Source organism: Palaemon carinicauda, chromosome 30 (genome assembly GCF_036898095.1).
Source record: "Palaemon carinicauda isolate YSFRI2023 chromosome 30, ASM3689809v2, whole genome shotgun sequence".
Lineage (NCBI taxonomy): Eukaryota > Metazoa > Arthropoda > Malacostraca > Decapoda > Palaemonidae > Palaemon > Palaemon carinicauda.
The window spans coordinates 28,188,993-28,201,012 of NC_090754.1; the positions used below are offsets into that span (position 1 = coordinate 28,188,993).

General features: G+C 38.0%; 1 protein-coding gene across 1 annotated transcript; it reads right to left on the reverse strand.

Annotated features, from left to right (window-relative positions):
- Positions 1 to 4,339: 4,339 nt before the first annotated feature.
- Positions 4,340 to 5,020, reverse strand: LOC137623444 (uncharacterized). The gene has a single exon (XM_068354280.1). It carries the CDS (start codon positions 5,018 to 5,020, stop codon positions 4,340 to 4,342), a length of 681 nt encoding a protein of 226 aa, XP_068210381.1.
- Between the last annotated feature and the right edge of the window lie 7,000 nt (positions 5,021 to 12,020).

Genomic DNA, 12,020 nt, shown 5'->3' on the forward strand with positions numbered 1-12,020 from the left:
AAAGTATGGGATGTTGAGGTTTTGGTAAAAAATTAAGATATGAAAACTAAAACTGCACTTTTTCTAAAAAATAGAAGTATTTAAAGAAATAGTCCTATTAGTAATAACTTATCAGAATCTTGGAGCCTTACTAAAACCTTAGAACATAAGCGAGTTACAACTCAAAGAGCAATAGAAAGAATAATGATGGGAATAACAACAAGAGACAGAAAAAAGGGCAACGTGGATATGAGAGCAAACTAAAGTAAAGGATATTCTAACAACCAGTAACAAAAAAAAAAGTTGACGTGGGCATCACATAAAAAGAAGGACAGATAATATAGGGAAAAAAAGAATTGAAAGGAAGTAAGAGAAGACGATGGATTGACGAGCTAAGAAAACTTGTTGGTAAAGACTGGCATAGAAAGACCATAAACAGATGCGAGTGGACGATATATCTGGGGTCTTTGTCCTGCAATGGACTACCAACGGCTGGTGATGATACAGATTGACATAATAAGTTAATTGGAGGAACACTATTTGCATAAAAAGCAATTGTCTAACAGAAAAGGAAAACTAGAATCAGTTTATAAGAAGATGGACAGGCTTATTAATATAAATGAAAAAATTTAAGCAACAACGTATCGGAAAATTGAAGCTGATTTTAGTGAAGGACATTGAGCGACCAAGGTTAATTAGATATGGATCCATGTGTAAAGAAAGAAAATGGAGAGATTTTGTCTGAACAGAATGGCGTCCAGGGCCAGTGGGTGAGGTTTTCAAAATTCGAAGAAGGCTGGGGAATAGAAAATGACAGAAGAGCTAAAAGAGTTAAGTAGGAAAAGTACAATTATGCTGATGAAATGGATTTTTGATGATGTAATCAAGTCACCAGTCGCTGATTTATTACAATGACATATTGTGCTACAGCGGGGAAAGATTAATTGATTGGCTAGCCATTGCATGTAAGGTACGTCTGTATGAGGTCACGGAAAGGTTCTTTGGATACCGTTAGCCAGTAATGCAGCTAATATCCATTTTTTATTTCAATGGAAAGCGTAAGACTTCCGGTATAGGAATGGCTTGATTCAGAAAGGATTTTGCTGGGTAAGACAAGGAGGAGACAGTGGAGATCGATTGTTTATTATGGAATACAGCAGTTAGTGAAATAGTTCGAAATAAAGAGCAAGATTGTATGTGGTGTAAGAAGTCAGGAAGAGCCAGTGTGGAGAATGCAGAGGATGTATATAATATACATTTTTGATAACATTTGAGAGCATTTATAAGGTGTTTGAAGGGTGATACAGAATGTGTAAATATTTCTATGGATGGAATAATGTGAGAAGTCAGAGGAATGCATTTTTTAGTAGGAATGAATATTGCTCTTGGATGATATATTACTGATTATGGATAGTTATAAGAAAGGACACACACTAATAAAGAACTTGCATGCAATTACAAAAGGAGAACGTTTGGAGGAAATGGGAGTAAAAATATAGTTATGAGAGCAACAATGTATGTTGATGTTCACAGTGAAATTATGAAAGTGAATGATATGCTAAAACATTTTCAATTTATTATAATGATTGGTAGCAAGATGAGAGACTGAGTCTCAGTATATGTATAAAAACTCAAAGGTTTTAGGTGTGCAAATCCCTAGAACACTTCAGTATACTGTATATGGATATATGGACATCAAGGTTGAAATATACGAAAACTTTATTGAGTCCACTCATTCTAAGGAAATGAGATTGGGATGTTGAATGCCACGTACAGGTAATTGCTAAAGCCGTTGAGATGAAAAATTTGCTTATTATCTATAGTATAGAAGATCACATTATTTTCTTAGCAAATAATGATACAAGCTTGGAATCTGACACTTGTTCTCCAAGTGATTCTAATCAAATCTAGGCTATTTGAGATGAGGTTATAACTTGAGAATGTGATAAAGCAACTGGTCCTTGAGTTGAGTAGAATGAACATTAGGTGATTCATCACCAAGCTGTTTTAGCTTCTGTTGGTAAAGCATGGTCAAGTTACCAAGTATGACAATTAGTAGAGTTTGTGCGGATATACCAGTTAGGTGGTAACTGGGAGACTAACTTTATTTTAGCAGACAGCGAGCTCTTATAACAATACTTTCAGCAAAAGAAGGACACAAAAACTCAAACAGATTGATACAAGCACATACAGACAAAAACAAGTTATCAGTGCGAGGGGAAAGTGATACCAACAATATACAAAAAACAGGAATACCATTACAGTGTACATGGCTCCCCTTTAAAAAAGACATACATGTGAAGTAGAGAGCCCTGGTCTTTAGAGGTGCACTGTAGGCGTGTCATCTGGAAAGATATATGCAGATTTTAGGGGATCGGTTGAGACCCAGTCTTTTTTGCCACGCATGTTGAGGAGGAATGTTTTCAGTGTACGACTGATCACGAGGAAAGGGCCCGTTTATGGGGGCGTTAACGATGGCTTGCAAGTGTTGTTGCCCAGGAAAACGTGCTTTGCAGAGTGCAGATCTGTCGGTATGTGAGGCTTAGTCGGGTGCTCGTAAGTCTGGCCGTATGGAATAAATATTCAGACAACATGACGTAGCTGCTGGAGATTGTCGGAGGAGGTTGCAGACCGAGAAAATTCGCCTAGGACGACCAACAGGTCGCCATCCACCCTTTTAGCTCCTGAGACACCAAGAGCGTTTTTAGTCCTTAGTCCCAGGAGGACCCAGGGAAGTTGGGTAAATCAGTTGAAGTCCTTGCAGTAGGACATCAAAGCTGCTTTAAGGGTATGGTGAAAACGTTCAACCATACCGTTGGCAGTAGGGTTGTATCCGGTTGTTTGATTCGCTAAGGATATCCACAATTTGGGAGGTGAAAGTGGTACCCCTGTCAGAATTAATGTACTCAGGGATACCAAATCTCTTCATCCTGAGAGTAAGGCAAATGTACTCGAGGGGGACATTGAAGTTTCCATGGGAATGACTTCAGGCCAACAAGTGGAGCGATCGATGACTGTAAACAGGTAATAATATCCTTGTGATGTGGGTAAGGTTCCTACAACATCAACGTGAATGTGGGCAAAGCATCGCTGAGGTTGAGGAAAGGTGCTCACTCCTGAGTCCGTGTGTTGATGTACTTCTGAGGTTTGGCATGAAGTACAGGGGTGAACCCAATCCTTAGCATCCTTAGTAATGCAATACCCAAATGAACTTTGTCTTCAGCAGCTGTACAGTGAAACAATGTGAGGGAAAAGGTATCCATGGTCTGGGTCTACCAGTACTGACGTCACAGAGAAGGGTGGCGTTGGAGCCATCAAGAGGGACATTCTGCCAACAGAGTAATGTGCAGGATGTCTTACTTGCTTGGTACTCTGGATCTTTTCGTTGGGCTTCTGCCCAAGCATTTTTAGTCCAACCCCACGTGAATGGTGGCCAATGTGTTACTAGACAGGTCTATCGGTTACAGGATTCATTTTCCCAGTGACGTGCTGAAGTGTACAATTGTATTCAGCCACCGCGGAGAGATGCCGTCATTGACGGGCGGATCAGGTGTCAGACTATTGAGTAAAGGCGTGCACCAGTGGCATGTGATCCCTGCAAATGATGAAGAGCGTACTTTCCAAGAAGTGGCGAATGTGGCAGACGCCAGCACCACCAGCTATTCATTATCGAAGGTAGAGTAGCTGGAATCCTCCTTGGAAAGTTTCCTACTGAAGAAGGCCAATGGCTGAGGTGAGCCGTTGACCACCTGCTCGAGTACTTCCCCAATAGCAACATTTTTGGCATCGGTAGAGAGATGGAAAGGTATGAGGCACGGGAAAAGTAAGGGCAGCAGAGGTTGATAGGGCATTCTTTGCATTGCAGAAGGTCGCTTCTTAAAGGGGGCCAAGAGTGACGGCAATGACTAATGGTGATATTAGTTAATCATGCCCAAGAATTCTTGCAGTGCTTTTACGGTCGAGGGCGTGGGGAAGTTCTGAACAGCTGCTACATTCTCAGGGAGGTGGTGGACTCCTTCAGGAGTGTTACAGTGCCCTAATAACGATACTTTTTGGCGCCAAAGGACACTTGTTGTACAGAGACAGTCGAGCACAATGCATAGATGACAGAGGTGTTCCTCTTTGGAGGAAGAGAACATAAGCATATCATGCACATAACATACACTGAAGGGGAGATCCCCTAAGATGCCATTCAGGAAATGTTGAAAAGTGACCCCAGTATTGCGAAGGCCAAAACAGGAATAATTGAAGGTTTATGCACAGAAGGGGTTGGTGATGGCAGTCTTGGGGATGTCTTCTGGTTTTATGGGCACCTGATAATATCCCTTCAGGAGGTCACGCAGGCGATGTTTGGGAGGGGTTAGTAATCCGGTTCTATCTGCATGATCAGGTGCCTGTAATCCTCACATGGACGTAGAGAGTCATCTTTCTTCAGGACGATGGGAGAGGGTGATGACCATTGGCTTGAGGTCTTTTGGCAAAGGCCTATTTCTTCAATTTCAGCGAACATTTGTTTAGCGGCTACCAAACAATCCAGTGTCAGACATCTGAATCTGGCAAACACTGGGGCCCCTGTTGTCTTGATGTGGTGATAAATATCATGATTCACAGGAACCGTAGCCGTTTGACAAAGTTCTTGACGGAGAACTTCTGGATAAGATATGAGGAGGTGGGCGTATGCATCCGTGAGTGCACTGATTTGGAAAGCAAGGTTGGAGGGGCTCGTTTGGAGAGGCATCAAGGAGTATGAATCCCCGTTGACTAACCGTCGGTGAGCGACATCGACCAGGATGTGGAAATGTGAGAGGAAATCCGCACCGAGGATTGGCAATGTGACGTCAGTACCAAGAAACTTCCAAATGTATTTGTCGCTTCCAAATGATAATGTGAGGGTATCTTGGCAGTGGGTGGGTATCACAGATCCGTTGGCCGCTACGAGGTGGATTTTGCCACACTTAGACAGACTACGTCGTGTCCTGGAGAATGACCTTGGGAGAAGAGAACGGCATGCACCTGTGTCTACCAAAAATTGCACGCCCATACCTGCGTCATGTAAAAAGAAAAGGTTAGTGACAGGGGAAGCAAAGAAGCAACCAATGGCCTACCTACACGTTTTTTGGGCCACTGACAACCATTCGCACATTTCTTCGCAGCATCCCCAAATTTATAATGGTAGTAGCATAACTGCAGTCTATGGGCGTCAGGAAGTGGTTGGAGAGGTCGAAGGCTGGGGCATAAGTGAAGGGTGGTATATATGGGTGGTGGATGGCTTTGTCACAGCTCTGGCATATCATGGGGTCGGCTTCTATGTTCTACTGCATTCACACCGGCTTTGGTTGATGTTGAAAAGGTGTCCAGTTCTTCAGGAGTGGAGGCGTTGATGGAGGTCGGGAAGGTGGTGAAGTGGCTTTCCATAAGGATGTCGACTTTGATCATCAGGTCCTTCATGGGCAAAATATCGACATCGGGGATCGCAGGACATACAAGTTCAGGTAGGCGCCGGACCCAAAAAGCACGAAGTAGATTCACTTCATGAGGAGAGCCTTCAGTGGCAGGTTGTAGGCAAGCGATACTAGACATTTCCCTGAGGGTGAGCGAAGCCTTTTGGTCCCCCACCAGTTGTTGAGAGAGCTGAAAAAGTTTCGTTATGAGGGTGGCTGGCAATAGAGGGTACTATTCCAGGAGGAATGATTTAAGGTCTTCATACATTATTGGCGTGTCCCCTTGCTCGCGCAGCCAATCGGAGATTTCTGGGAAAGTGTCGTCGGGGATTGCCTTGAGAACGTAATCTCTTTTGGTACTTAATCAAATCATGCCCTTGATGCGAAACTGGATTTCAGCATGCTGGAACCAGATGAACGCTTCTACGTAGGCGAAGGATGATAGTTTCAGGGGCATAGTTGTGATAATAGAGTCAGTGTCTGACAGCGGAATCATCAAACAATAAGACACAGCAGTACAGGGGAAAGAGGGAGGGAGCTGAGCACTCCGGTGGTCACCAATGTGCGGATGCACCGGGTGGATGGTAACTGAAAGATTGTGTAATTTCGAGTTTTTATAACAAGAGTTTCAGGGAAAGAAGGTATAAAGAATTCAAACAGATTGTTACAAGCACATACAGGCAGAAACACGTTATCAGTGCAAGGGGAGAGCGATAATGACAATATACAAGAAAACTGAAATACCATTACAGTGTATAAGCGTGTGATACATCTGAGGTAAAATAACATCCATGGCAAATTTCATTTCACTGATGAAGATGACTTGCTAAAATATCTTCCTTGTAGTGCTCCTCTGCTGTCTCTTACTCCTGCACCTTCTCGCTTATACGATGCCACAAAGCAGTCAGTTCTTGTACTATAGCATCTCTTTCACTTTGTTTGGCAAGGAATTTCTTATCAGTGATTGGTTCTACACATTTGTTTATTCACTCATGCCCTTTCGTTGTCATTACTTCTTTAAGGTCTCCCCCACCACCTTTGGTCTTACAAAAGAAACATTCTCGTGGTTTGAACATTTCGTAGGATCTTACTTTCACTGCCCTCATTACTGTTATCTTTTTTGTCGTTCTGCACAAATTTGTGTCGTTAAATAGAACTCTCATGATACAGTACCTTCTTTTGTCTCAATGTTTTTTCTTTCGTACCACCTTCTTCAAGTTTTGCAGAGTATAAGTCTAACTTGATTGGAAGTGCACTGAGTGAGTGAAACAGGAATATTCTCTGACAATTCCATATATCTATTAATCCATCCTCTGGCAATAATGACCTGGACGGACTTTAGATCATCTATCATCATGCGCTGGCATATCCTATTCATTCAGATGAGTCTGCCTAACTGATTTGATGTTAGTGAGACATCATTTAGGATGCTATTAGGTTTTTGCAGTATGATGCCAACATACATTTCCTACTTAGTTGGCACTGAACTTTATGCTAAGTTTCATAGCAGTGATATCAGGTGTGTGTCGTGGAAGTGCCTGACAACTTCATTCATCAACTTCCTTCACATGAAAGTTTTAAAGCTAGACGTACTCCGTCACATGAAGAGACCTAATGCTAATCGCATCTGGGTTGCCCCGGAAAGCAACGCGGTTTTCCTCAGATCTGCAATGAGAAAATTATTGAGAAAATATTCTTGGGGTAATGTGGCAATGTGCTTTATAAACTTTAGAATCTACTTCAGCAGCCTTGCAAATATAGGAATCCATATCTACATCATACAACATCGGACAACTACAAAATATTACTAAGCAAACCATCAATATCAGGTTCATTTGGTAGATTTCTTGGAAAATGGCTTCCAACTTAGATTTAAAATTCGCCAATTAAGCAAGATTTGATTGGTATGACTTTGAGAAAAAGTATGCCGAATTTAATGATTGTATCATCATTTGCAGGATTTTTCTGTTATCTACACTACTACAACTTAAGAAAAAAAAATGATGTAAACGTCGAGCACGAATACACCAAAGTGATTTGAAATGGTTTCGTCACCTATAAAGAATGAAATTTGATATGTTTGAGAAAATGGGTTACATATCTGAAGTTTTAGATTTGATGAAGAGAGCCAGACATGGAAGCAGTTAGATAAATGCAATAGAGAAGTTTTTGGGAATGGATGGCCTAAATATCCAAAAGGAGAGAGATTTTGTGTGTGTGGCTGAGATAAATAATTCAAAATATTCATGATTGAGGAGGGGGTGAAGTATTGCTAAAGCCAGGAAAGTTTAAAACGGGGTTCACCAATGATTCAACAGTCAAATGAAAAATTGAGTTGTTACCGATGTTTTTAGTTTCCTGTAAAGCCACTGCTCATTAAAGACACTGCATGGCTTTTGAAAAGAAAATTTAAGTTGTTGCAGCTTCGGCAATGTGCATCCAACAATTAGTGAAACTTATCTTGCATTAGTTTGCCTTACTTTTATTTCCAACAATATTTGCCCTCTCGTGATTGTAGAATATTGATCAGAATAAAGTTTTTTATTGCTGTCTAAGAATTCATTTGAACCTGACTTAGCAGGTAAGTTGCTAACGTATCTATTTGTGAGAAGATATTGTTGGACGACATTTTTGCTGTTCCACAATATTCTATGTATATTTCTGATGTCACAGTGCAGGTTTCACAGGTCTTAGAATGCCTGATTTTCATCCAACATTATTAGGTTCCTAAATTTCCACATTTTGCTTGTTGAATTATTTTTTTTATCATAACTAAAAAAGTGATTAAACTCCAGTGATTAAAGGATGTTTTATATTCTTGTATAAACTAAAACCTACTGGTGATAAACGAGTGTGTTATTATGAAACCATATGTTATTTCCTATATCCAGTGAAATTGCAGTCTTCACAAATCCATTTTTCTTATATATTAAATATTCTATGGTCAAGAATTTAATTTTACTACTGCCTATAAAAAAACATATTGGTGAAAAATCCTATGTACCATATAATTGAAAATTTAGATCTTGAAAAGGGATCTACAGAATGATATCAATGTGCTTAATCATTTAGGTTACAGCTGTTATTTTAAGAATAGTCGTACGACTTGTATTTGACACAGCATCAACAAATTTCCGAGAACTATTCATTTACCAAAGATAGTAGAAAACATCTATCAAAACTTTTGCCTTTCGTTCCTTTATCTACTTTTCTGTCAAAATTGATAGAAAGTGCATTGAACGACAATATTCCAATATCAATGCATACTTTGTTACGTTTGACATTTTGTTAACAAAGTAATAACCTTTCCACATTAAATTTCATCTCTTTTTAATTGCTGTTTAGTTTACTAATGTTAATTACTTCAAATGTTTGTTCTATGTTACTGATAAAATTTTCCTTTAGGCAGTTCATATAGTTTTTTATATGTTATCATCTGTGTCATAGATTAGTCTTGAGGAAACTCAGTAAAACCTGTGAATATTAAAAAAAGATTGCAAATTATTAATCCAAATATTACTAAAGAGAGCATTGCCTATATATATATATATATATATATATATATATATATATATATATATATATATATATATATATATCTATGTATATATATATATATATATATATATATATATATTTATATGTATATATATATACATATATGTATATATATATATATATATATATATATATATATGTATATATATATATATATATATATGTATATATATAAATATGTATATATATATATATATATATATATATATGTATATATATATATATATATATATATATATATATATATATATACATATTTATATATATATACATATATATATATATATATATATATATATATATATATATATATACATATTTATATATATACATATATATATCTATATATATATATATATATATATATATATATATATATATATATATATATATATATATATGTGTGTGTGTGTGTGTGTGTGTGAGTATACATAACAAAATAATGACTTATGCGCTATATTTTCTATTTATCTGGTGTCCCATTCTTTATTTCTCCCCACTTCTTTTTTTAAATTAGTTCCATGAAAAGTCTTTCGACCCTCGTGGCCAAGACCAATAACAATTTGTGTTCCCCATAGCTGGTTCAATCTTTTCTCCTCACGTCTTCTGAATCCTTATCATCACCTTTAAACTGTCAGTGATGCAATCTCTCTCTCTCTCTCTCTCTCTCTCTCTCTCTCTCTCTCTCTCTCTCTCTCTCTCTCTCTCTCTCTCTCTCTCTCTAGATGATCAGTCATTAGGGACAAAATCATTATCACTCCCGACTCACAGGGAATATTCCTCTCTCAATCCACTCCAATACAGCTCGTTGTGTTGAGGAGATTTTATGAATCTTTTCTTTTCTCTTTACTCAGAGATGGAAATCTTTCTTGAATTGATCCCTCAATTTTCTTCTTACGAAATAATAAAATTATGAAAAATACTAATATACTTTTCTCTTACTGGTTTATGGAGTAATAATATTTAGAAACTCTTCAACAGTTCTCTTTATGGCTCTTAATTCATTCTGGACTTGAAAGTCTGTTGGGGACACGTTCGGAATCCCACCGAGGATAATTTACTTCCATATTAGTCAAGTTGTTCAGAAACTCCATCATTAAAAGTTTTTGTTTGTTAAGCGGATTTTGGAAATTTCATACTATAGTTCTAATCAATGATAAAGATAAAGATGTTTGTTTCGACTGTTGTTTTCGAAGTTTTCCTGGGAATCTTTCTTATTTCTGGACTTTCTTTTACAATTAAGGACAGTTCCTTAATGATTAGACCTTGCGCTTTCTTCTCACTCATATTTTTCTTCTCCTTCTAAAGGCGTTCTTGTTGCATAGAATATAAATTAATCTTTCATTAGTTCTTAGTTATAAATTTCCAGATATTATTTACTATTTTGACTTAGGCTTTAAAGGAAGGGAAATTTTACTAGTAATTGAAAAGTTGATATGAATAGAGAGAGAATACCGTAAACGAAAATTCTTTTTCTTACGCGCAAACAAATGAACTTGAATCTAAAAAAAGGGAATGGGTGAAATAAAAGGCAATAAAGAACAACAGAAATGAATAGAAGGGGGAAAAGAAACAATTATCAAAATGGTATAACTACAACATCTAATTATATTTTTTCTTTTGATTTTATCTTGTTCCTGAAATAATTCTCATCGACCCTCTCCTTATTCCAGACACATGATTTCTTCAATATTTCGAGTCGTCTATCATTCCTTCAATTATTGTTTTTTCTCTGCTGACTCTCAATCATCATCACCTCTAATTTACATAAACATGTCCAATAATTGTCTCCTATGATCGATAAAAGTCCATATCTCCATAACTGTCAATTCATCCAAAATTCCATATCTGTTCATTATCAGCCAAATCTTCATTCCTCTTGTGGGGAATTCAGATTCTGATGAATCATAACCATCATCGCTATTAACTTGTCATAACATACTATGCAGAGGATAAATCCTTCCTTCTCTGGGCCTGGAGATTACTACAATTATGGGTGATTTTATCAACATGAACGGTGGCAAACAGCTCATCGTTAAGTCATTGTGAATATTTGGCTTAAAAGGAGTGAAGAAATTTCCATCCTCTTGTCTCTTCTTTCTTGTTTGTTGGCTTATTTATACTATTCTCTCTTTCGTTTCACCTTCTTTATACGGACATGTCAGTGTAAGTCTAGATTTCTTTTTATTGTTGAATCCAGTGGGTTAGGCACTTGGTGTTTTCAGCTACAAGGCCTTGAAGAAACGATAAATAAATGAGGGAGGATGAGGAAATCTGACATCTCATAGTTTAGAAGGTTTTAGAAGCCTGGAAAATGAAACCAAATAGTTCCAAAATTCATATCTTTGATAATATTTCCAATGAAGAATGTTTTTACAAAAAAGTAAACACTGAAGGGAGATCATCTTGCAGGAGACACGCAGGTTTTAGGCTATGAATTGAAATTCAATCTTCTTTGCCACGAATGTTAATTGAAAAAGCCTTTGCTGTGCGATGGATCACGAGGAAAGGCTCTGTGTATTGGGGGCATTAGCGGTCCCTTGCTAGTGTAAATGCGCAGGAAAACGTACGTTCCCTTGAGCAGATCTGTTGTTATATGTTGCCTCACTAGGGGCTTGTGAGTCTAGCAGCATGGAGTAAACTTTCCCACAATGTGTTGAAGGTGCTAAAGATTTTCAGAGGAGGTTGCAGAAGGGAAACACTCGGCAGGGATGAGCAACAGGTCGCCATACACCATTTCAGCTACCAAGATATACAGGCCATCTTTAGTAGTTGTCCTTAGTCCCGGGAGGACACAGAAAAGATGACTAAACTTATTAGAGGTGCTTTGGGGATATAATGAAAAAGTTCAACCATTCCGTTGGCTTCAAGGTTATATGCAGTTATCTGATATATGGTGATACCCAGGATATTTGCTGATGATGTCGACAAATAAGAGGTGAATGTAGTACCCCAGTCAAAAGTAATATACTCAGGTAAACCAAATTTCACAATCCATCCTAAGACTATGGCGGATGTACATGAGGCAGACGTTGCAGTTTC